The following is a 27,096-nucleotide window of genomic DNA, read 5'->3' as shown; positions in this document are numbered from 1 at the left end:
AACCCTTCCACTGAGCATGCTCGGGTGCTTGCCGAGTATCTTCGGCGTGCTCGTGTATAATGTTCCAGTCCCTGCGTCTCCATGATTTACAGCTGTTAGACAGCCTAAACACATGCAGGGATTGCCTGTTTATTAGGGAATCTTCACATGTGTTCAGGCTGTCTTACAGCTGTAAATCATGCAGGCGCAGGGACTGGAACATAATATACGAGCACGCCGAAGATATTCGGCAAGCACCGGAGCATGCTTGGTGAAAGGGTTAACCGAGCGCGCTCGCTCATCACTAGTTAACAATAAACCACTTTCAATTACCGTAGCCATCTTGTCTTCGGATGTTGGAATTAGCAGTGGATTTGAAATCCACTATTCCTGTTTTTTATGCATTAAAAAAAAAAGATGGAGGCTAGTGTGAACACTGTTTCACATTATTTTTTTTTCTCCTCTAAAACAATCTGTTATTTCTTTGTGTACATGCTTATACATGCACTAGGTACAAAATAGACATTTATTCATTTGCCGTCATGAAAGAGACCCACTGAGCTGCATACTGGCTCTGATCAGTGAAAAACAAAGCCCTATTCTTAATTACTTAAATATAAGTTACAATCAAATACAATATATTCCATTCTGTGCATTTGGCATCAGGGCACAAAGTTCCTTGCCTGAGGTTACACAGATGGGGCAGCAGTGCTCAATAAAAGGCATAAACATTTATGGGATGTTTAAGTGCTAAATTTATCACTAAGAACAATGTATTGTCATTGACTGCACACCTAATTCTAATGCCTCCTGTGTGAAAGCAGGAGGGGGGTACTACATATGATACCATGACTCATGACTAAAGCGTCCTTCTTGCATTTTTAACCTGTTTAATAAAAAAGAAAATGAGGAAGCGAAGAATTATTTAAAAGTGCTTTATTAATATATTCTGGAGATACAAAAATATTGCATAAAGTTTCAGCTCATACAAATGTGTGTCTTTTTGAAGTTTACAATCTATTGTAAAAGATAAATTGTTTTAACACTTTATTAGTGCAAAATAACTATGGTAAAAGCCTAAAGGGGTTTTATGACCTCTAAAACTAGTTCGGCATTACTCCAAAAGTTTCTACTGTATTTCAATTTTCCCGCCATTCCTTTACCATTGATCACTGGGATTACTTCCCAGTAATTGACTGCCATGGTAGCATTCTAGCAAAGTACAAATGAAGCTATGGGAGCTCTAGTGCAGTCCAGGAATGGGGATGAATGTAAAAGAGAACAACTAAGAACCGTTTAGGGTTAGAAACCCCCTTAATCGCTTTTTTACATTCTAACAAATTTATAAGCTGACAACAAATAACAACATTAAGAAAAATGCTTTGAAAGGCACTAACCTTGTAGCTTAGGTTGGGTAAATTGTACCAATGATATCTACTTTATTTTATACTGTGTGTAAATTTGTTTTATTAACACAAAATGTTTACCTCCATTTTCCCCAAACCAGAGACCAAAGAGCCATATTTTGCCACTATTATCTACCATTAAAGTCGACACCAGGGTGAGGGCCACCTGTCTAGTAGCCAATATGAGGCCTTTCTGGAGGGTAATATCATTGATACTGAAATCATGGGTCAATTTATATAATATTTACAGTACTGTACAAAACGCAAGTATGGAAAAAATACTTCAAGGTAAGAATTTAAAGAATAGAAGGGTTAATAGCTTATTTTTTATCAACCCAGTTTTTGAAGGAACTCGGAAGATACTTATCCATCATGCAATACCATCAGGGAGATGTATGATGGGCTCCAAATATATTCTGCAGCAGGATCACAACCCCAAACATACAGCCAATGTCATTGAGAACTATTTCAAGTATAAAGAAGAATAAAGAGTCCTGAAAGTGATGACATGGCCTCCACAGAGCCCTTATCTCAATATTCACTGGGTCTGTCTGGGATTACATGAAGAGACAGAAGGATTTGCATAAGCTTACCTCGACAGGAGATTTCTGGTTAGTTCTCCAATATGTTTGGAACAACCCCCCCTGCCAAGTTCCTTCAAAAATTGTAAGGAACTGCTTACAAGTATACTTAGAAGTGTTAATGCTTTGATTCTGTTTTAAAGGCAAAGGGTGGTCACACCAAATATTAATATTGATTTTATTTAGGTTTTTCTGTTGTTCATTCACTTTACATTTTGTTAATTGATAAAAATAAACTATTAACACTCCTATTTTTGAAAGTATTCTTACTCTGCAGCCTTTTTTCCACTCCTGCCTAAAACTTTTGCACAGTACTGTATTTTTCACTAGGGCCAAATCAATTAAATTCCACCAGCACAAAATCCGTGCCACCTGGCATTTTCCATGCTGAAATTTTCCTTTTAGTTCTTTTCCTTGATATTAGCAAACAGTTACAAATTTTAAATGTATTTATGTAAGCTTAACAATACGTTTGACACTTTCTTTTCCTTACTACCCTATATGGTTTGTTATTATCTTCTATATTTAGGTCTTTTGCTATGGTTTAAGAGATTGTACATCAATTATCTCAATTCTAATATGTTCAAATGTGCCAGTACTCTGTAAGCATTTCATATACCGGCAATACATCTACTACAATATGATATGGCATAACGCACAATTATGAATTGTATTCATTTGCCAGATAAGTTAACCTTTGTCTTTCTAACGATAAGCTGGTGAATTCCCTATTATATAACCATGCATGCTATATGACTGATATACTGAAATATTGATCCATATGTTAGCCTCCGGTATCTTAAACGTTCCGTAATAGGAAATCCGCCATTCATGTAATAAACACCTGTAACCAAATCACTGAAAGACATAACCAGCAGAGGCCCCCCATACAAGAACAATATATGGGCCCTTTGCAATCCAATAACATCATAATGCACAATTCCACCTGCTTTAGAGGCAGTACTGGCCTCCTTATGTCCTCCTTATGTGGCCGCACAGATTCCACCAATGGTGTGTCCGCCCCTGAACCACTTGCAAAAAAACAAAAAAGTAGAATGTACTTTTAAATCCTAGATAAACCTAACTTTCAATCTACCAGCCTCATTTGCCCCCGCCCCAAAAAAAGTTAACTATTCTCAAGTTCTATTTTTCTATACAACTTTCTCTGAAGTTTAACTACACTACAATCCTACCATTTATAAACAAAAAATATAATCTCTCTGCATATTTCAGAAATTTCTAGTTGAAGAATTACTCCTTTTATTTTTTTTGCTTAAACATGTCTATATGTAGTGTGAGTATATTAATATACTGACCTGTCGTTATCTTCTCCAGTATCCAGCGCCGCTCTGCTCCTCTTCTCAGTGAAGTGACCGCACTTCAGACTCTCCAGCTCACTCTATGCTCTGTGTGAGACGGAAGTTTCTTTTGCAATGTAAGTCTATATTGCCTTGTTTTGATGGTCTATAGGCTTACACTGTAAAAGCCGCATCTGGGTCACAGAGTGTGCATTGAAAGTCTGAAGAGCAGTGACGTCACTGAGAAGAGGAGCAGAATGGCGCTGGATCCCAGAGAAGACAGCAGTAGGTGAGTATATTAACACTGACCATACAGTACATACACACATACACATTTTTAGGGAGACAAAAAGTTCATAGGAGGCCTTTTTTAATCGAATTTATATTTTACAGATGAACTCACAAGGTAAAACATGCAAATACTAATGTTTAGATGCTACATTTTGGAGAAGTCCAGATAACCATGTTAGTATGACTGTATAGATGGGAGAGCAGCCTATGTGTTGACACAATATTAAATGTAATTTTTTTTATGTTATATTTTGCTGTTATATATCATCTAGCATTTTATTATATATTTGATGTAACACTTGCTATTTTTTCTTTCTAAGCAGAACTGATGCACAAGTGATTACTTAAACCATGAAATTATAGGTAACAAAAAAATACCCTTAAACAGGACACTTAAGCATAAAGCATTTAAGTACAAAACCAAAAACAGCAATATATATACATCGATATATATATATCTATCTCTACACACACGTACAATAAAAACAAACATAGCGGTCATTCTCTAGTGAAAATGTCCAAATACTGCATCAGGTGCACTACGAGCTGGCTGCCTTTATCTAAGCACTATACACCTAACATCCTTGATACATGGGACACATTCAATTTACCCTAAAGGAGTCACTGTGGTCTAATAACTATTTTCCTGAGAAATCCAGATATAAGTTGATACAAGCCAATAGGGGAATTAAAGTGTGCATTGAATTGATTGCAATGCATTTCTGCATTTTCAGCACTGCTGGATTTCCTTATAAACCCATTTTTAAATGGATTCCTCTTGAAGCTATAAAATCTGATGTTACAGTTTAACTATACAAAAATGTTGGTGGTATGTCGTAATGTGTCAATGTATGTCTTATTAGATGGATCTTAGGTAAAAAAATAAGTACATTAGTAAGTTACTTTATATAAAAATGCATCAAGAAAACATCTAAACCTTTGTTTTTTTAAAGTGGATAACCCCCATAAGCCTTTATTTATACTAGTGCAGTTAAAGAGCAAGTTTATTTTTTTTTTATTTTCTAAAACAAATTACATATTTCAAGCCATCACCTAAAGAAAAGAAGAAAGGAATGGATATTACATAGCGCTACTGATTCTATTGGAGTAAAAATATAATTTAGTGTGGGTTTTAAATAATATTACTAAACATTTTCTAAAAATAAAGACTCTAGAATGGTAGTTACATTTGTGTCCCCTAATCAAATGAAAGAAAATAAAATTGTATAAAAATATTTTATATAAAGAAAAAAAAAATAAAAACAATATTTTTATTTTTTTGTTTTTCTGCACATTTAAAATTAGATCTACTATAGGGAACATTAGAGGACATGCCGTGAACTGACCTAGGCCATAAGGGGCCATGTAAATGTGATGCGTTGCAGGTTCTAACTGGGAAGTAATATTATTTACAGCACAGTAACACAATTGTAATTTACATATATTACATGAAGTGGGACATGAAAAAAAATGAGCTGAAATAGCCCAAACAAAGAGACAAAATTGTTTGAAAAATTAGAATTGATTGACAAATACTGAATTTGTATGACTGTGTTTTTACCTTAACCTTATTTTTCTTTTTATATGTAAAACTTTTTGGCTACTAAAAAACCTTTTTTTAGGGCAATTACATTTGAGTGGTCACATAAAAGACTAATGGCAACACATCTGATTGTTTTCAGTGGATCAGTATATGTCCCTCATTGGGTTTTCAAGGGTTGATATTTCTTAGCATAGAAAAAACCTAAACTGAATAATTAATAGTTATTTGAATTAGTTTCTAGTTCAGTTAACAAACTTATTGTTTAGTGTATTGAACTGTGCTGTACTTTGTTACTTTGCTGCGGGTTAAACTAGGGGAAGTGGATCCCACTGCTTGAGTTAGCAAAGGCTCTGCACTCAACATTTGGGTTTTAATGGCTGGACCAGATCGTACAGTTTTTTCTGTTACATATATATTTTGAGAACTTCCCATTTCTGGGCGAATACTTAAATTTCCTTGAACATTTGAGATGGGTTGTATCACTCTTTCAGTAACCAGAACATTCTGTGCGTCACCTAAATTTATATCTGGGATGTTAAATGAATTAGACAGCCTGACATTATTCGGTGCAACAACCCTTTCTCTTAATACTACATTCGATGCCTCTGAAATATTTGTAAGGTTTGGTAGATCTATCAATTCATGAACACCAGATGAGGGACGAACTACCCTTTCTCTTAATACGACATTCGATGCATCTGAAATATTTGTATGGTTTGGTAGTTCTATCAATTCATGAACACCAGATGACGGGCGAACTACCCTTTCTGTCACTATGACATTGGAGCCATTGTGTAAACCAGATAATACTCCATGTGCTGCTGGTGCTGTGGATTCAACCAGCCTTTCTGTTACTAAAATATTAGTAGGGATGCCAGGATCTACATTACGGATAACTGGTCTCAGTGTGCCCCCAGATGATGTGTAAGTCTCAGTTACAATTACATTGCCTGGAATTAATGTTTCTGCCATAGGCCTCATAGGTTGAAGGTTGGCAGATGACATTGAGCTTTCTGATACATATGTAGCGCTCCTAACTGCTGCTGGCTGATGTACTGGAACACTCAGTGCTGATTCATCTAAAATCATATTTGCTTCAGTTTCTATTATTGGAATGTTTGGAAATAATCTTGGTTCTCCACCTCTTGACACTGGTTCAATCTCTGAACCAATGCAAATTTCTGCCAGTGTTTTAAATTTCGGTCCCAACGTGTCCAAGAAGTTGTCATCCAAGTCATCAGCAATAAAACTGCAGCATCCAACAGATCCAGCTGGACTTCCAATGCCTTCATTATCATAAATCAGAAGACAATCATTTGCCGGGCGACTCTCATCTTCATTGGCATACAGTTCTGCTTTCTAAAATGATAGCAATCATATAATTCCATAATATTATTCATTTTAGATACATTCATAAACTTGCACAATTTATTTTTAAACTATTTTCCCATTCTATCTCTTTAGTCCACCATCATCATTTGGCAGGGCAATCATTTTAAAACTAGTAGACACTTCAAAAAATACTTTTATCCTTGATTATTTTATGATTTTATTGAAATTTCTCATTTCCAGTTCCTAATTAGACCTAGCTTCAAGTTAAACATGTTTGAGTTTTGGCTGCATTATAAAACGTCACATAGCACTAAACCAAGAACTAACTTTACAATCTAAAGGCAATATTTGGACTCAAAGGGGTTGACCAATGTGGATAATCCCTTCATACTCTCTAGCACATATGGTCATCATACATATCTTCCTGGCTACAGCTGCTCTTACATTAAAGAGTTTATTAGATGGCCTCTTTGTGGTAATTGATATAAATACCACTTTTATTGATCTTAGCTTAATCTTTCATGGGACTATGCATCCTTGAAATGAAAGCTCATATCTACTTGCAACACCAGTATTGCCATTCTAATACTAAATGTGGAAGAGTAACTAAACTTCTTAAGTGTTACATACAGGTGCATCTCACTAAATTAGAATATCATCAAAAAGTTAATTTATTTCAGTTCTTCAGTATAAAAAGTGAAACTCATATATTATATATGTAGCATTGGCGCCTCTGCGACGCTGTTCCCCTCACCGCCACGGTCCAGGTCCGGCGTCTTCCCGCTCCCCCACTGCTGTGGCATGCACTGCGCGCAGCTTCCCGGGCACTGTGCTTAGGGCACGCGCACGCTCCCTCCCTCTTAAAGGGGCCGCACGCGCCGTCCTATAGAGTCCCCGTCCAATGGCCGGAGGACTTCCCCTATATAAGGCACCTCCTCCAAAATGGAGGTGCCTGTGCAAGGTTGTTGTTCCGTGTGCTAAACACTTGATCCAGCCATCAGGTCCCGCTGCCTGTCAGTCCTGCCTGCATGTCTGTCTGTCAGTCAAGCCCGCCAGCCTGTCGAACAGTTCTGTCCTCCAGTAGGTCAACAGATGTGCCCGCCAGCCTGCTTACCTGGAGCACCTGTCTGTACCTGCCATGCTCACCAGTCTGCCTACCTGGAGCACCTGCCTGTTACCTGTCGTGCCCACCCGCCAGCCTACCTGGAGCACCTACCTGTTACCTGTTGTGCCCGCCAGCCAGTCTACCCGGAGCACCTGCCAGTTACCTGCCGTGCCCGCCTGCTTGTCTACCCAGAGCATCCGTCTGGCTATCTGCCGAACCAGCCTGCTTGTCTACCCGGTCCACCCGTCAGCCTTCCTGCTGTGCTCATCTGCTGTACCGGTCAGTTCCTGCCATCTGACCCGTGGGAGTCACCTGCTCTCACACAAGGTCGGTCCCAGAGTGGCACCTGGTCCACCTACCCGATTCCTCCCTGGTTCATGGAGTCGACTAAGCCGCCGTGTGACCTTGGACGGGCTGAGTAGGCACTTAGTCACGCCCCTCTGGTCCCTCCTTGCACCGAAGCACAGAGGTTCCACCACCCGGACCCGTAACAATATAGAGTCATTACAAACAGAGTGATTTATTTCAAGTGTTTATTTTTGTTAATGTTGATGATTATGGCTTACAGCCAATAAAAACACAAAAGTCATTATCTCAGTAAATTAGAATACTTTATAACAACAGCTTGAAAAATGCCATTAAAATCCAAAATGTTGGCCTACTGAAATGTATGTTCAGTAAATGCACTCAATACTTGGTTGGGGCTCCTTTTGAATCAATTACTGCATCAGTGCGGTGTGGCATGGAGGTGATCAGCCTGTGGTACTGCTGAGGTGTTATGGAAGCCCAGGTTGCTTTGATAGCAGCCTTCACCTTGTCTGCATTGTTGGGTCTGGTGTCTCTTATCTTCCTCTTGACAATACTCCATAGATTCTCTATGGGGTTAAGGTCAGGCGAGTTTGCTGGCCAATCAAGCACAGTGATACTGTTGTTTATAAACCAGGTATTGGTACTTTTGGCAGTGTGGACAGGTGCCAAGTCCTGCTGGAGAATGACATTTCCATCTCCAAAAAGCTTGTCGGCAGAGGGAAGCATGAAATGCTCTGAAATCTCCTGGTAGACAGCTGCGCTGACTTTGGTCTTGATAAAACACAGTGGACCTACACCAGCAGATGACATGGCTCCCCAAACCATCACTGATTGTGGAAACTTCACACTAGACCTCAAGCAGCTTGGATTGTGGCCTCTCCACTTTTCCTCCAGACTCTGGGACCTTGATTTGCAAATGAAAATTGGAACTCTGGGACCTTGTGGAGTGTGTCAATGACTGCCTTCTTGACATCTGTCAAGTCAGCAATCTTCCCCCTGATTGTGGAGCCTACTGAAACTGACTAAGAGACCTTTTTAAACGCTTAACCCTAGAACGCATGACCATAAAAATTTACTTTTTCACATACCTGGGGCCTTTTAGGCCCGTGTGCAAATAACATGGAATAACTCAAACAAAAATAACAAACAACTATATACCTGAGGAATACCTAGAGTTTCAAAATTCTAACTAAAGTAATCTTGCAGAAAATAGAAAACAATTAACAGGGCGGGCCTGCGAGGCCCCAGGTATGCGTTCTAGGGTTAAGCCTTTGCAGGTGTTCTTTGTTACTTATTTTATTTTACTAAGATAATGACTTTTGTGTTTTCATTGGCTGTAAGCCATAATCATCAACATTGACAGAAATAAACGCTTGAAATAGATCACTCTGTTTGTAATGACTCTATATAATATATAAGCTTCACTTTTTGTATTGAAGAAATGAAATAAATTAATTTTTTGATATTCAAATTTAATGAGATGCACCTGTATACAGTCTAGATCACGTGAAGTCATTATCGGTCTTTACTCCTCTTTGGTCAGACCTCATCTGGAATACTGTGTACAGTTTTGGGCACCACATTTTAAAAAAGACATAGACAAACTGGAGCAAGTTCAGAGAAGAGCGACCAGAATGGTGACTGGTCTGCAAACCATGTCCTATGAGGAACGTTTGCAGGATTTGGGAATGTTTAGCTTGCAAAAAAGAAGACTGAGAGGAGACTTAATAGCTGTCTACAAATATGTCAAGGGCTGTCACATTGTAGAAGGATCATCTTTATTCTCATTTGCACAAGGAAAGACTAGAAGCAATGGGATGAAACTAAATGGGAGGAGACACAGATTAGATATTAGAAAAAACTTTTTGACAGTTAGGGTGATTAATGAGTGGAACAGGCTGCCACGAGAGGTGGTGAGTTCCCCTTCAATGGACGTCTTCAAACAGAGGCTGGACAGACATCTGTCTGAGATGATCTAGTGAATCCTGCTTTGAGCAGGGGGTTGGACCAGATGACCCAGGAGGTCCCTTCCAACTCTACCATTCTATGATTCTATGATTCTATGATTCTATGATTCTATGTATATATAACACTTAAGAAGTTTAGTTACTAATAGTTAAACTTCAGTTAAATATATATATATATATATTTGTATATATATATATATATATATATATATATATATATATATATATATATATTGTAAGCACTTTAAATGTTTATAGATTGCTGGAGGTCCGGGTCCTGAGACCACAACCAATTGCTCAAAAGATTGCTGGAAACTTTGGCCCACAATTCCTGCCTAAGTGAGCACATAAAGCGTAGTTCAGACTCAATAGACTGTCAGAGGCTTTCTATTGAATCCGCACTCTTCTCTGATCGCTCCTGCCTCCCGAGCTGTGCGCTTCTCAGGCAAAATTCTTTGCAATCTTTTTGAATGATTGGTGGGGGTCTCAGGATCCAGACTCCCACCAATATACATGCATTTAAAGTGCCTACAAAATATTAAAAAACACAAATGTTTGGTTACACTTTAAAACTAAGAACAATTAAAAATCAAATTAGAAATTGTATGATCTAACCCAGTAAATCCAAATGAGCTGTAATGGCAGTAAAGCATAAAAAGATCTTTGTTATATTTGGGTTTTTTCAGGCTTTCTATGCACCTGCCCTCATAAATACATTATGGACTTTGTGGTCACAGCGTAATTCTGTAAAATGTTGGCAAATGTTCTTGTGTAACATCTAACCACTTGACCTGATTATTGTGGTTGGTAATAACTATGCATAATACAATGATAAAGTCAACACAAAGGTAAAGGCGTTACACTATTCTTAACTAATTAAATGAATCCTTAGTATTATTGTGCATCTTACCTCAGCAAAGTAGTTTTCCACATAAGCCATGTTCAGGGTGCCACTTTTCTCATATGGTGGCGGCATGACTCCTATAAAAGAGTTGCCTCCATTGCTTATGCCTGAAAATCCTCTCATGCCATCGCCATCAAAACCATCTCCTTGAACATTGGCCATCTCAATCCCAGTGCCAGAAGCATGTCTTGTGCCACCTGCTGTTGCTGTTCCTGATAGACTTCCTGCCCCAGCACCAACTCCTTGTATGAAGTTACCAGCATTGACTTCTAAAAAATAGGAATTAATAGAAATGAGAATACACACACCAACCTTTCAATTACCCAACACTTCAACGTTAATGTTACTGGCTAACTACTTGGACTGACATTGCATACCATATCTATGTGGATTATGTTCTGCGTATATTCACTTTGTATACATTGTAGACTTGCAGACATACATAGCGCAAATACATTTGGGATACAATTTTTAAAAACTGGAGATTGCACAAAAAATGCAGTTCAGCTTAACAGTATAGGCAATGAAAGAGCTAACCAGTGAAATATGGTACTTTTGACCAGCTGAAGAAGTGATATAAATTCAGTAATTTTTCTGAGAGCATAGAAATATTTTATATCTACAGTCATGTCAGAAAGTGTTGGCATCCTTGAAATTTTTCCAGAAAATTAAGTATTTCTCCCAGAAAATTATTGCAATTACATATGTTTTGTTATTAACATGTTTATTTCCTTTGTGTGTATTGGAACAACACAAAAGAAAACAAAGAAAAAAAGGCAAATTGGACATAATGTCACACAATACCCTAAAAATGGGTCGGACAAAATTGTTGGCACCCTCAACTTAATATTTGGTTGCACATTCTTTGGAATAAATAACTGCAATCAATTGCTTTCTATTACCATCAACAAGCTTCTTACACCTCTCTTCTGTCATTTTGGACCACTCTTCTTTTGCAAACTGCTCCAGGTCTCTCATATGTTAAGGCGCCTTCTCCAAACTGCAATTTTAAGATCTCTCCACAGGTGTTCAATGGAATTTAGATTGCTGGCCACTTCAGAACTCTCCAACGCTTTGTTTCCATCCATTTCTGGGTGCTTCTTGAAGTATATTTGGGGTCATTGTCCTGCTGGAAGAGCCATGACCTAGGACGCAAACCCTGCTTTCTGACACTGGGCACTACATTGCAACCCAAAATCCTTTGGTAATCTTCAGATTTCATGATGCCTTGCACACAGTCAAGGCACGCAGTGCCAGAGGCAGCAAAATAACCCTAAAACATCTTTGAACCTCCACCATAATGACACTGATTCACCATGAGCCTACAGGATAGCATAAATTTCTTCGGAACTTGATTGGGGCTGCTTATCCACTATCTCCACTATCCTGCGTTGCAACCTTTCATCAGTTTTTCTTTGCAGTCCACATCCAGGGAGATTAGCTACAGTGCCATGGGTTGTAAACTTCTTGATTATGTTGCGCACCATGGACAAAGGAACATCAAGATCTCTGGAAATGGACTTGTAACCTTGATATTGTTGATTTTGTTCAATAATTTTTGTTTTCAAATCCTCAGCCAGTTCTCTTCTCCTCTTTCTGTTCTCCATGCTTAGTGTGACACACACAGACACACAACTCAAAGATTGAGTCAAATCAATAATGTGAAATTATGTCCAATTTGCCTTTTTTTCTATATTTTTTTTGTGTTGTTCCAATACACTCAAAGAAAATAAACATGTACATAGCAAAACGTGTAATTGCAATAATTTTCTGGGAGAAATACTTCATTTTCTGGAACAATTTCGAGGGTGCCAACACTTTCAGCCATGACTGTATATCTTCAATAGTATTTATTCTATTGTTATAGTACTGTTACATCATTGGACTTACAAAAGTTTCTATGGAGCGCGAACTAACCTATGCCAAAATAAAGTAAATGATCAATCCTACAAACAAAACAGCAACCAATGTATATGGGAGACTACACCACAAAATACAAATAATAAATATTTTTTATTAAGCCACTATTCACGTTAAAAAGCAACAAATAATCCATTAAAACACGCATATGTAAAACAAGAACAAAAGTCTGATTGTACATCTAGATAACCTGGGAATCAGCCACTCCTAAAATGTGATTGCATATATAGCCACATGTAAATGTATTAGTAAACCAACAGATTTACATTCTTGTATCACATCCATGATTTAATGTTTTTTTTTTTTTTATGTTAAGCATGGTTTAATAAAGATTATTGGTAATTTGTACATTATGGTATTGTCTCCTCTATCTCCAGATTGTTATTTTTGTAGAATGTATTGACACAGTATAATTTTTATGTGTATTTTAGCATGTATTCTACCACTGAAGCCAACATAAAATCTCCGTCCCATTGTTTTTCAATGGAATGCACCTAGATTTCTCTTTGTTTTGCCATAGTGAATAGGTGTGCTATAACTTGATCTCATTTAGTTACTGATTTATTTATGTACTTAGTCCTGCCACAGTCATGAAGTTTACTAACTGGAATTTGTCTTAAGTGGGCTGATCAGTTTAAATACTGGCAATTTTGTTAAAAAAAAGTATACTCTGTAACTTTTTTTGGAATAACAAGCCTGAAGTTATTCCCACTTAAAGGGGTTCCCTAAATATATGGTAAATGAATATCAGGTAAGTGGGGGTCTGACATCCATCACCCTCACCAATTAGCTAAACATCAAGTAGAGCTGCAGTATGCTACTTTGTTCAATGTGACACTGCCATATACTGCACATCAGCTCCTATTCAGGATAATAGGAACTGATCTGCAGTACCCAGCAGCAGACGCTACACACTGAATGGAGCTGTGAGTGTAGCGCCGTTCAGTGTTTACATATGGCTGCCGTGGGACCCAAAATCAGCTGGTTGGATGGGGTGCTGGGCTTCAGACTATATGTAACCAACATCATATGCCCAGAGAGCCCCTTTAATTCTGTGGGCAGAGTACAGTTGTGGAAGTTACCTGCCTACCATAGACCACACTACATGTGAATATTTTTGCTCATAATGGACCTTCAGACTAACCAGAAAAAGTAGATCCAGCATAAAAAGATCCAATTTTTTGGTTAATGGATTTTTTGTTGTTGTTTTCAAAATTTACATAGTTGTATTGTTTTTTTCTTGCGACATGCATTTTTTGCCACGGTTTTGTGAAAATTGTAGCCACAGAATGAAACAACTTTAACATGTGATCACAGAGTTAAAATTAATAAAAATTATAATTTATTAAACCTACCAGAATAATCAGGGCATCCTGAAGTTATAAACGGGCTTGTCATATCCTGTGTAGGAAACATAGAATGATTTATTATTATTGGTTCATACTTATCGTTAGAAGGTTTACCTGTACTACTCATTTACTACATACAGATAGACTATGCGGCCAGAAGTATGTGGACACAACCATCACTCCTATATCAGCTTGTTGGACATATGTCCCCAAACCATTGCCATTCATATTGAGTTTACGCCCTTTTCTACCTCTACTATTATGGCAAGGTTTTAAAAATGTGTAATGAGTTGGTGTGAATATGTGCCCATTAATTGTGAGGTCATGCAACTCATTACAAAAGTATTTCATGTAGTTGAAGTCAAAGCTCTGTGCAGGCGTCTCAAGGTCCCCCCGAACAAACTAGTCAAACCATGTCTTTATCCTTGTTGTTCTGGAACAGAAAAGAGCCTTCCCCAAATTATTGACATGAAAATAGAAATATGCATTTGTTTAAAATTATCTTAGTGTGCTGTAATTTTAAGGAAGCACTCCCATTCATTTTTCTATGTATAAAATTTGTGTAAATGTCCATGTATTTTATCGTTGAGTGTATTAATATACTCACCTACCGCTGCTTTCTCCGTTTCAGCACCGAACTTCTCCTCTTCTGAGTGACGTCACCTGAATTTTGACCATCGCTCACTCTATGCTTTATATGGGAACCGGAAGTCTCTTTTACAAAGCAAGTTTATGGAGCCTTGTTCTAACGCGCCATAGACTTAAATTGTAAAATTCAATAGCGGGTCATGCAGCGCAGTGTGTGACCTCAGCAGTCTGCAGAGCGGTGACATCACTCAGAAGAGGAGCAGAACGGTGCTTGACACCGGAGAGAGCAGCAGTAAGTTAGTATATTAATACACTTCATTACATTACATGGATTCACACACATTTAATAGGTAAGAAACTTGATGAGAGTGTTTCTTTAATAATACCCTTCACTGGAAATATATGGTACCTTGTCAAAATCTTAAAAAAGTGGGTAGCTCTCTTTTGGCATCTGCCTAACTAAGATTTGTGCTTTGGACGGCCAGACCATGAGTCATGTCTCACTATTCCAAAGAACATTCTTCTATTGCTTGAGTGACAAATTGTATTTTATATCACTGCGGTCAATGCTTGGCATTTTGTATGATGACCTTAGGCCTCTAAGCAGCTTCTCAACCACAGAAATCCCTTTCATAAAGCTCCTGATTCACAGTGCGAATTCCACTTTCAGAGACAGTTTGAAGATCCATAGTGAATGATGCAACAGTGAATAGGCCATTTTTATGTGCCATGTGCTTCAGCACTTGGTAGCCCTGCCCCGTACAGATGTTTGGTCTGTGGCTTAGCTGTTGTCACTCTTAGATACTTCCACGTTACAATAAAGTCACTTTCAGATGACTTGGACAGATCTATTATATCAGAAGATCATAAATGTACAAAATCAATTTTGGCAAAGGTGCCATCCTATAACTGTGCTCTCACGTCTACAGTTACTGAGCAAGGCTCGTACAGCTACCAGTGTTTGACTGCAGAGATGACATAACTGTGTGCTTGATTTTGTGCACCTGTTTGCAGTCAGTGTCGCTGAGACATCTAAACTTAATATCCAGGAGGGGTGTCCATATTCTTTTTGCCATATAATGTGTCTAAATATTAACTCTGCTATATCTATGTCAGATGTAGTGCTTTAAAGGCAAACTCCACTAAGGAAGTGAAAATTAAAGGGGTATTCCCATCTGAAAGATCCTATCACAATATGTAGTAGGTGTAATAATAACAATATTAGCAAATACCTCCAATTAGAAATGTGATATAGTTCTTCTGATGAGCTATGTAGCTTACCCCATGTGCAGGGCATTGCAGTAGCTTAGGTATCCATGGTTACGACCACTAACAACTAACTAACTGACACAATATGAGTGGTCGTAACCATGGATATCTAAGTTTCTGCAATGCCTGTACATGGGGTAAGCGACATAGCGAATCAGAAGAACTATAATACACCCGATCCCGGGTCTCATACCGGTGAATCCCTGCAGCGCACAGTGTGAGCACTGGGGGATCTCATAAGTCTGCAGTCACTCAGAGTGACTGCAGACTTATCACTTTTGACCGGACTACCCCTTTAACTTTTGAATACCCCTGTAAGTACCCAATGGTATTTGCTAAGTTCCCGTTCTCTCACCACTATGGTAATGCCTTATGGTCTTGCGGTATAGGTATTGTACTTTGCTGTCACAGTTGCTTATATTAATGTTTGTGATTCTCTCACTGTCTTTTGTATATTTCCTACGAAAAAAATTCAAATGGCAATGTAAAAATTGTAACACAATTAATAAATAATATCAAGAGAAACTGACCACATCCTCAGGCTTGGCACCTTCTGTTCCCCATGCATGAACAGCTCCATCATACCCAGCAGCAATTGGAATAAATTTAGTTGCTGCAGCAGATCCACATACACACAGTAGTAATAGGAGCAGGGCCACTGTTAAGAAACATGTATGTATATTATCAATGGATAATGTTAAAGGGATCTTTCAAATTGACATATTCTATTGGGTAATTTTAATAGAAAGTATAAAAACAGCATTTGGTATAGACATAAAGTAGTCTAATTGTCGATGAGTTTTTATTTTGAAAAAATTTTTTTGAGCATGTTCTTTTGCTTAGCATTCTGTTGTAGATTGCTCTTTTACATACACAAAGGCAATTGACCTGCACATTTTGGGAGTTATTGAATTTTCCATTTCATAAATGAACTGGAGCAAAGCATGGCAACATTCTAGCCATGACGTCTTGTAAAAACGAAATGAAACAGTCAGAGTTATAGTAATTCATTGCAAAAAAATGGTGCAACCGCATTCATGAATTTGCCACGTTTTCTAGTGTAATTAACATGTATAGGGCTCTATGGGACAATTCTAGAGGAACTCTGATTTCTTCAGACTAAGATTGATACAGAAACCTTTTGGATTCAAGGGAATTCAGACTCTTCAGTAAAGATAAGCTTGTTCTTTTTGACTCATTATGACCTTGGCGACATGTTATGTATATATATATCACCTATGTAGGGAGGGTAGGGAGTAGGGTTACTCCCTTGCACAGTATGTGCTGGATGTGTCATGGAGCTGATGACCTCCTACCACTGCCACTACTGGAGCAAACTCTAATCCCAACAGTTTACCTCTTTAGACTATGTTCATATTGCGTTTTTGCCACACGTCAGTGACCTCTTCTGTGCTTTGGACAGAAGCCCCGATGTAGCCATTGATTTTAGTTAAAGAAGTTGTCCAGTACTTTAGATTACCCCCTCAATGTATCTCCCCAGGGCCCCTAAGGATTTTTGTAATTAGCTTACGTTGCAAATACTACCTGTGAGCGGCGCTATCCTTGGCCGCTCACAGGCATCACTTGACCCCGTGCTGACGTCCCGACAAGTGAGGCGTGACTCAGTGCTAGGGTCCCCGCAGTGGCTGCTGGGTTGTGGGCGGGGTTACCCCCTGCGTCACACCCAGCATCCATCGCGCAATTTCCCAATGACTGGGGAGAGGCAGAGCACGCGGTGAATGCCGGGTGTGACGTGGGGGGGTAACCTCACCCACAGCCTGGCATCCACCATGGAACACAGAAGACATAGACCCCCGGCTGCTGCCAGCACTTATCGTGACGTCAGCGGATGTCAGAGCCAGCTGCAGCCGGGGGTCACGTGATCCTGTGAGCTGCCAGTGATAGCGCCGCTCACAGGCAGTATCTGCAACATTAGCAAATTACAAAAATCCTTAGGCGCCTCGGGGTGATACATTGGGGGGGTAATCTAAAGTACTGGACTTTGTGCTCTGTCTGGTCGCTGTTTCTGAACTGTCTGCCTTCTTGAGGCGGGATCAAAAGTGTGGTTGTCTGCACTTTTGTGTCCGCTTTATGAAGGCAGACAATCCCAAAAGAAGGCCAGACGGTGCACAAAGTGACTCCATCTGCCTCAGTAAAGTCAATGGCTCCATTGGAGTTCTACCTGAATTCGTCTTCATGTCTTCAGATCAAATCTCTGACAGAGCCAATGATATTTGGCAAAAACACAATATGAATATAGTCTCAGATTCCACAGTCTATAGCGATAACATCTAACCAGTTAGACAAAGAGGGCACCACTGAGACCCAATCATCCCCAGGGATAGAGAGTGCTTGTAAGGTGTCATGTTAGCCAAGTACCTAATGATGGTCCAAGGGTATCATCTTTAGCCTAATAGGAGAACACTGACCGTTCAATGCACTGCGATACAGAATACTACATTGTTGGCTTTCTCATATTCACAAATCCTAACGACTAATCAATTATCTTACGAAATAACTAGTGGTGGGTTAAGGACTGATTACTTACACAGAAGAGCTAAAAATCCCAGAACCATGAGGCCAATTGCTGCGGGACCAAGGGATACACTCTTGCCTGACTGTTTTGAAGCATCACAAGATCTAGCAGCGGTACATTCACAGGCTTGTATAACAATAGGAATTGGGTTTGGACAAGACAGATTATTTTTGTCCGTAACGTATACTAGCACAGTAAAATTGCGAGCTCCTACAGATGATCCTCCAACCAAAATCACTGCCGTGTCTAAAACAGGAAAAAATTAAATTATTTTTATATATATATATATATAAACCTGTATAGATATGAATATTGTTCAGTTACTATAAAAGGTATTAGATTAATATTTGTATATTTAATAATTAATAGCTTTATGCAGGCCATTTTTTTTTACTATCAGCCTAAAAACTAACAGGTAGCTGCTGCCTACCTGCCTGTTGTGCCTGGCGCTGATTTCTGCCGGCACAGAGCAGTCACAGACCGGTACTACCGGCAATTCAGCGGCTTTAGCTGACGTCACTGCTACAGAGCAGTGGCTTCTCTTCCTCTCTGCCTTGTGGGCAGCAGTCACGCCCCGTCGACAGAGCAGCCCGGAAGAGGAAGAGCTGCTCTGTGGATGTTAAGCAGCTGAATCGCTGGCAGGAGCAGTCGATGACGGCTCTGCTGGTGCTGGGTAGAGCAGGCAGGTAGTTAGTAAATACCTGCCTGTTAGTTTTTAGGCCTATAGTAAAAAAAAAGTCCTGGATAAACCCCTTAATTATATAATAAATATACAAATATATAACAGTTGACATATCTATCTATGTATTTATCTTTCTATTTTTCACATATCTTCCTAACTTCAAAAATATTTTTTAAGGGACCCTGTCTACCAGTACAATGGGCAGCATGAATCAGACACCAGCTCTTTTATTGCAGTCTTGTATATTTCCCTGAAATGCTGCATTTACAACAAAACATACTTTAAAAAGCCAGTCAGAGACTATGCGTCTCGGATGACTACTCCGAGGCACACACATAGCATTTCAGAGTAAAAAATAAACAACTGCAATAATGGACCCAGTTTCTGATCCATGCTGCCCATTGTTCCGGCAGAATGAATGAGAAGACGGGTTCCCTTTAACAATGTAATATAAAATACAGAGGATGACATCTAAAATCAGTATCTAGCAAGATTATGAAGAATATAGAGAAGACAAGATGTAGCCTTTTTACATTTTATAACTTGTGATACTTGTCTAATAGTTACCGTTAAGTGGTAGGACATTCCAGTCAGAATTTTGCCCAACAGTTATCCTTAAAGGGGCATTCAGTGGGTCTTGTACTGCCCTGATAACAACTTCCTTCCTATCCAAACATGCCACCCGGGGTTCTTGTGTAACCACAGGACAAGCTTGAGTTGGGTTTGCTGTATTCATTCCTATTGCAACAGTACCGGTTGATACTAAGTTAGGATCGTCTGCACAAAAAGAAAAGGAAAACAAGTGATGACATATTCTTTTACAAATACCAAGGATAGTAATACGAAGTGGATATAGCCTTACTAGTGTTTTCAGCAAAGATTGTAGCAGTGTAGTTTGGACTATTACTTCCATTGTTTCCATTGTTATCCTTTGCAATAGTTTCAATCATTTGATAAGTCATCTTGATCTCCCCAGTTGTGGAATCTATTATAAACCATTTGCTGGATTCTTTGTCCAATGAATACCTATTGAGATTGAACAGTATTAACAATTCTACAGAGTAAACTTGTAAAATTTAAAGGAACTGTCCACAGTAAATTGAATTCTCCAAAGAGATAGCTTCTCTTTGTAGCCACTCTCTGAGAGGTCCCAAGCAAGTGACCTTCTACATTCCCTTAGAATGTTCTAAAATAATATTTGCCTATTCCAATACCTGCCAATTTATAATAAGATTATAAAGGTGTTGGGGATGTGATTTTGTGTTACTTCAACTGCATGTTGTGGACAGGAGAGCTGCACAGTCTGTGAGGAACACTGTACTAAGATGTAGAGGATAAGAAGTCGTAAGCAAAATAATGTCCCCAACACATTTGTCATAATAAACATGAAGTGGCAAATCCTTTTAATACTTATAATGAAAATTGTAACTTACACAACATTTGTGGCTGGTCCTCCAGTGTCTAAATCAATAGCTACCATTTTGGCCAATACATATTGTAATAAAGCTTCTTTTGATAATCCTGCTGGAATCGCTACAAAACGGTTGGCGGGAACAAAGGCAGGTCCTTCTGCCACATTTTGTACTTGAACATTTATGCTAGAAACTTTTGCTTGGTATTGAGACATGACTGAATAGTGGAAAGCTGCCCGGTTGGTTACTAGGATAGCTAGACTGGCGGACTGCATTGCTTCATAATCCAATGCCTGCAGATACAAAAGAAAAAAAATCTAGAATAAGAAAAATTGCGAAATATCATCTATGTATGACATATTTGTATTACTATTTTAAGTACAAAGTGTTTAAATTCTAGAATGAAAATCAATTTGTGTCATCTGCACCACAGGTACTTATAATTGTTGTTATTTAGTGTCAAGAGAGGCTAATATTTCTATTTTAGATATGAGAAAGGAGAGAGATCTAGAGGTCAAGTCTGCCCCTTACTGATAACAGTATTTTATTTAAATATACTAATCTATGTAAACATATACAATCATACATCACAAATTCCCCGCTCCCCAGAAAACCTTGTTTTTGTTCCTCCTGTCACACTTTAGTCTTGTGTTCATCCCCGATGCTGCGACTCTCTAACCTAGCCAGTTGAACTTTTCCCTAACTTCAAAGCAACCTGAAAACCAACGTCTTCAGAAAAACTTCCGACCTACACTACAATAACTGTGCTGCCGCTACACTGCCATATGAGCAGGTACTATCTCCACCTACGGTTTCCTTCCAATTCTGAGATGCACCTAGTTTTTGTGACTTATCCAAACTTTTACTCGTGATTTTCGGCATGAAAACTTTTATGAACCGGGCACTGCTTTGGTCGCATCTTCAAAGAGTTTTTTAACATGTGACTATGATGAAGCTCATAGTTATACTTTAATGCCTATAGTGATGTCACCTGATGTGTCCCTAACCTATGCAAAAAAAAATTATATCACTTTATATATATCTGCAAAACATTTACCTTGACTACTTTTAAGACACCTTCGTTTGTCTGAGCATCTGTTTCAATAGTGAACCATCCTCCTTCATTGCCTGATATTATTTCAAACACTGCTATCCAGTTATCAGAAAACATTTCATCCAAATCCAAAACTGTCATCCTTAGGTCTGAAAAGCCTAGAAAATTTTCCTTGATTTGAACTGAGTACTGAAAAATAAAAAGCAAAAAGAAATGTTCAATGAATACAGTATAAATCTGATTTCCATAATATATTTATGTATTGGTCTCTTATCGAAGGACACACAGCAGAAACGCTTCTCCAGAATTTTTCCATGGTGTATTTTTTTCCATTAATCACCTTAATATTGTTCGCGCTAGCTCCTGTTTCCAAAACCACAACAGGTCCTCTGTTTTGATTCTTTGTTCTGGTTGGTTTAATATTTATTTTTTCTTTATCCTTCCCATTGCTTTTTCATAAACCTCAGTCCCATCTCTAACCATGTTGTTAGCTAGCAATGCAGTTCTCTTAGGGTAGGTGAGTCCTGCACAGCTTCTTGCCACCTAGTAGCTAAGGGAATAAGATCACCCAGGACTGGGCTCCCATTCTCCAAGCAAGGACCTCATAGCTCCAGCCATAAGGTGAGTACACCATTAGCAGTAAATAATTTATAACTTATGAAAACTACAATTTTCTTTTATATTTTAGGCTACTATCCATCTATCTATCTATCTATCTATCTATCTATCTATCTATCTATCTATCTATCTATCTATCGTAAAAATGACCTGGCAATATGATTATTCAGGTCAGCTTGTGTTTAATTTTTATTTAGTGGTTAAACAATTCTGAAATTTGTAAAAAAAAAAAAAAGAAAAAAGTTTGTATATGTCACCATTTCCTAAGTCTTGCAACTTTTTTATTTTTGTGTTGATGGACCTGAGTGAAGGCTTTTTTTGTAATTATTTATTTTAAAGAGAATCTGTCACCCCCTGGGAGATATCAGACCTCTACTATGGGCATACAGGTTATAGAAAAGTAAATATATACATACCTGTATGGCCCATGTTAGAGGTATGATTGCAGAGAAATGTAGTTTTATCTTTCTGGTTTTCAACAGGTTTGGTGCCCGGGGGACACCAAGCAATGCCCGCCTATCTGATTATTATTCCCCTAAATCACCGCCTATCAGCCTAGTTACCATTTTCCCTCCCTCCTGTGACGTGCGCTGTGACGTGCGCTTTCCTTCCTCACCTCCCGGCACATGTGCAAAGCGTGGCTCTTATAGACCGCGCTTTGTTTCCTCCCGGCCGGGTTTGTATGAGCACAATGCCCCAGAAAACCTTCTTGTTATGCGCCGGGAGTCACTGGAGCAGAAGTCACAGTGACTCCCGGGCGCCTTCGCAATAGAGCACTGCGGCACTGTGCTCATACAAACCCGGTCAGGAGGAAACAAAGCGCGGTGCCGGGAGGTGAGGAATGAAAGCATATGTCACAGCGCCCTGTGACGTGTGGGGGAGGGAGCGAAAATGGTAACTAGGCTGATAGGCGGCGATTTAGGGGAATAATAATCAGATAGACTGGCATTGCTTGGCGTCCCCCGGACACCAAGCCTGTTGAAAACCAAAAAGATAAAACTACATTTCTCTGCAATCAGACCTCTACCATGGGACAAAGAGGTATGTATAGATTTACTTTTCTATAACCTGTATGCCGATAGTAGCGGTCTGATATCTCCCAGGGGGGTGACAGATTCCCTTTAAGTGGGATAAGGGAAGCACTTTTTACTTTATTTTTTTAGTTCCCTCTATGGGGATTAGAAAACTTACAAAATATTGCAATACTTTGCTAAATTCACTATATTCTAGAGTACCAATCTCCTATGAAGCCCCGCCACAGGAGCACAGAAATAACGGTGCACGGAACCTTCAGCAGGCCATTTGCACACCACAACTGGGGGTGTTTGGTGCTCATTGAGCAGTAAAAATGACATTGGAACATGAGTCTCCAGGTCAATATAAATATGATACCATAGTAATATAGTTTTTTATTCTTTATAGTCTTTTAAAAAATTCTCATCCTTTCAAAGTAGAAAATTGGATTGTGCCACCATTTTAAAAGACCCATAAGTTTTTTATTTTTCCATTAATGGAACTGTGTGAAGGCCTCCATTTGGCATCCATCGCTACCCCCACCAACCCTCCACAATATTTGGAGATAATGGGTTAATATGAGATAAATTATCTCAGCATCTTATCTGGAACTCTGGTGTCTTGCATGTTTTCTATCCTGGCCTCAGCAGTGATTCTTGAATGTATGACACAAAACCGCTGAGACCAGTGATTGGTTGCAGGAGTCACCTACATGTACGCCACGTCATATTTGCAGGACCAGTAAACAAAGATGTTCTAGGACACTGGAGATGCAATAGCTTGAAGATGTACTGATTTTTTTTTTTTACGCATGTAATTTTTTTAGAGACAACCCTTTAATCTACTTTCGAGCTGCATCACAAAATGATTCAGGGTATAAGAAATCACAAAGAAATACAACACATGGGAAGTGTATCTTGGGATACAGTAATTCTGAATTAATGTACATACAGTGCTGGCCAAAAGTATTGGCACCCCTGCAATTCTGTCAGATAATACTCAGTTTCTTCCTGAAAATGATTGCAATCACAAATTCTTTGGTATTATTCTCTTCATTTAATTTGCTTGCAAGGAAAGAACACAAAAGAGAATGAAGCAAAAATCAAATCATTGATCATTTCACACAAAACTCGAAAAAAGGGCCGGACAAAAGTATTGGCACCCTCAGCCTAATACTTGGTTGCACAACCTTTAGCCAAAATAACTGCGAACAACTGTTTCCGGTAACCATGAATGAGTTTCTTACAATGCTCTGCTGGAATTGTAGACCATTCTTCTTTGGCAAACTGCTCCAGGTCCCTGATATTTGAAGGGTGCCTTCTCGAAACTGCCATTTTGAGATCTCTCCACAGGCGTTCTATGGGATTCAGGTCTGGACTCATTGCTGGCCACCTTAGAAGTCTCCAGTGCTTTCTCTCAAACCATTTTATAGTGCTTTTGGAAGTGTGTTTTGGGTCATTGTCCTGCTGGAAGACCCATGACCTCTGAGGGAGACCCAGCTTTCTCACACTGGGCCCTACATTATGCTGCAAAATTTGTTGGTAGTCTTCAGACTTCATAATGCCATGCACACGGTCAAGCAGTCCAGTGCCAGAGGCAGCAAAGCAGCAAAGCAACCCCAAAACATCAGGGAACCTCCGCCATGCTTGACTGTAGGGACCGTGTTCTTTTCTTTGAATGCCTCTTTTTTTTTCCTGTACACTCTATGTTGATGCTTTTTCCCAAAAAGCTCTACTTTTGTCTCATCTGACCAGAGAATATTCTTCCAAAATGTTTTAGGCTTTCTCAGGTAAGTTTTGGCAAACTCCAGCCTGGCTTTTTTATGTCTCGGGGTAAGAAGTGGGGTCTTCCTGGGTATCCTACCATACAGTCTCTTTTTATTCAGACGCCGACGGATAGTACGGGTTGACACTGTTGTACCCTCGGACTGCAGGGCAGCTTGAACTTGTTTGGATGTTAGTCGAGGTTCTTTATCCACCATCCGCACAATCTTGCGTTGAAATCTCTCGTCAATTTTTCTTTTCCGTCCACATCTAGGGAGGTTAGCCACAGTGCCATGGGCTTTAAACTTCTTGATGACACTGCGCACGGAAGACACAGGAGCATTCAGGTCTTTGGAAATGGACTTGTAGCCTTGAGATTGCTCATGCTTCCCCACAATTTGATTTCTCAAGTCCTCAGACAGTTCTTTGGTCTTCTTTCTTTTCTCCATGCTCAATGTGGTACACACAAGGACACAGGACAGAGGTTGAGTCAACTTTAATCCATGTTAACTGGCTGCAAGTGTGATTTAGTTATTGCCAACACCTGTTAGGTGCCACAGGTAAGTTACAGGTGCTGTTAATTACACGAATTAGAGAAGCATCACATGATTTTTCAGACGGTGCCAATACTTTTGTCCACCCCCTTTTTTAGGTTTGGTGTGGAATTATATCCAATTTGGCTTTAGGACAATTCTTTTTGTGTTTTTTTCATTGAAGACAAATTAAATGAAGAGAATAATACCAAAGAATTTGTGATTGCAATCATTTTCAGGAAGAAACTGAGTATTATCTGATAGAATTGCAGGGGTGCCAATACTTTTGGCCACCACTGTATGTAAATTGAAATTTAATACAATTTTAATAGGCTCTTTGAAAGTATCGATGATGATTTTATTTTCTTAGTGTTTATTATATTGCCTTCTAATTTTAACACGGTATTTACATGTTACATTAATAAAATAGCGCTGTGTACTCACTGAATCTTGCTCAAGCATAGGGAAGTTGTCATTCACATCTAGAACTTTGATGTCCGCACCACATTGTCCAGACAGTGCTCCAGGACCTCCATTCAAGTCTGATGCGCCAATTACAAGACTATAGCCACTTACCAACTAAAATACAAAATAAAATCTGAATAAGTCCTACTCATAATAATATACGTAACCTTGCAGATATTCATGTACGGTACTTCCTTGTAGAAAGCATTAGGGTATTTATATTGAGTTGAGTCAGGAACATTAAATAGCGCAAATGCACCAAAAATGTAACAATATCCCAGCAATAATCACCACCTCTTGGTTCATCCTAAATGTTTCAATTTGAAATAAAGAATTATTAAAAGTAAATTTTTAGAATCTATATATGTGTCTCCTCCTCCTCATAATCTTTCAGTTGTTACAGGATCATGCAGAAAATCACCTTGATGAAAAGACCTTTGGATGCAGGGGTATCTCCTGTTTAATTATAACCTTTATTTTTAATGTTAATGTCCTTTAACATCTAAGAATTCTAAAACATACCTCTCTGTCCAGATTAGCCATGGTGAAGACTTGGCCAGTATATTGATTCATAATAAACATGGAAGACTCACTAGGATTCTGTGATATTATTCTGTAAGCAATTTGAGAATTGATGGTATTTGGTTCATCTGCATCAGTGGCAAAGATTTTCATCACTGGAGTATCTAAAATACACAAATGTAGAAATCAAGATGAATGTATGAGCTTCATTTCTCTTTGAAGACTGATTGAAATATCTAGTATGACATTAGGCAACATTTTTTATATTATGTATCACCCAAATTAAGAATGTTTACAAATAATGATCAATAAGTGATTTTGAAGTATGCTTAGTATGGGTGAAATGAAATTTGTATGATGTCAATCTTCTTGGGATTTGTGCCTTGAAAAATTGTATGTATTGTTTCTGTTTTCCTGCATTCAGTGAATGATATCATGCATTCACATTTCCTGTAATAAGCTCAAAATGATGGACAAGTAGACCAAAAAAATTGGCTTGTCTTACGAATGTCGCTATTATACTATCTATGTGGCTCCAGCTCTTCCATTTCCGCATCTTTTTCTGTTTTAATTGATTTTTAATACAAATTTTATTGAATCAAAAATATATATATGTTTTGAAATAATTTGTGTCACTTCTAGTTGTTGCCCGGGAG

The 27,096-nt window shown here is 38.7% G+C and overlaps 1 protein-coding gene across 1 annotated transcript in view; it reads right to left on the bottom strand.

Annotated features, from left to right (window-relative positions):
• Positions 1 to 1,371: 1,371 nt before the first annotated feature.
• The window catches only part of LOC141265740 (desmoglein-4-like), a 53,825-nt gene continuing 28,100 nt past the window's right edge, over positions 1,372 to 27,096 (bottom strand). The window contains exons 6-16 of the mRNA XM_073679201.1: positions 26,441 to 26,604; positions 25,898 to 26,032; positions 21,529 to 21,714; positions 20,493 to 20,764; positions 19,922 to 20,085; positions 19,627 to 19,836; positions 18,390 to 18,623; positions 16,372 to 16,499; positions 13,991 to 14,036; positions 10,722 to 10,984; positions 1,372 to 6,457 (exon numbers count right to left, since the gene is read on the bottom strand). Coding sequence (XP_073535302.1) covers positions 5,354 to 6,457; positions 10,722 to 10,984; positions 13,991 to 14,036; positions 16,372 to 16,499; positions 18,390 to 18,623; positions 19,627 to 19,836; positions 19,922 to 20,085; positions 20,493 to 20,764; positions 21,529 to 21,714; positions 25,898 to 26,032; positions 26,441 to 26,604 — 2,906 coding nt within the window. The 3' untranslated portion in view covers positions 1,372 to 5,353. The remainder of the gene's footprint in view (positions 6,458 to 10,721; positions 10,985 to 13,990; positions 14,037 to 16,371; positions 16,500 to 18,389; positions 18,624 to 19,626; positions 19,837 to 19,921; positions 20,086 to 20,492; positions 20,765 to 21,528; positions 21,715 to 25,897; positions 26,033 to 26,440; positions 26,605 to 27,096) is intronic.

Source organism: Phyllobates terribilis, unplaced genomic scaffold, assembly GCF_046119375.1.
Source record: "Phyllobates terribilis strain yellow unplaced genomic scaffold, ASM4611937v1 Scaffold_4__5_contigs__length_816908805, whole genome shotgun sequence".
In the NCBI taxonomy this organism is placed as follows: Eukaryota; Metazoa; Chordata; class Amphibia; order Anura; family Dendrobatidae; genus Phyllobates; species Phyllobates terribilis.
The sequence above is the reverse complement of the archived record's forward strand: the minus strand, read 5'-3'. Positions and strand labels throughout refer to the sequence as shown.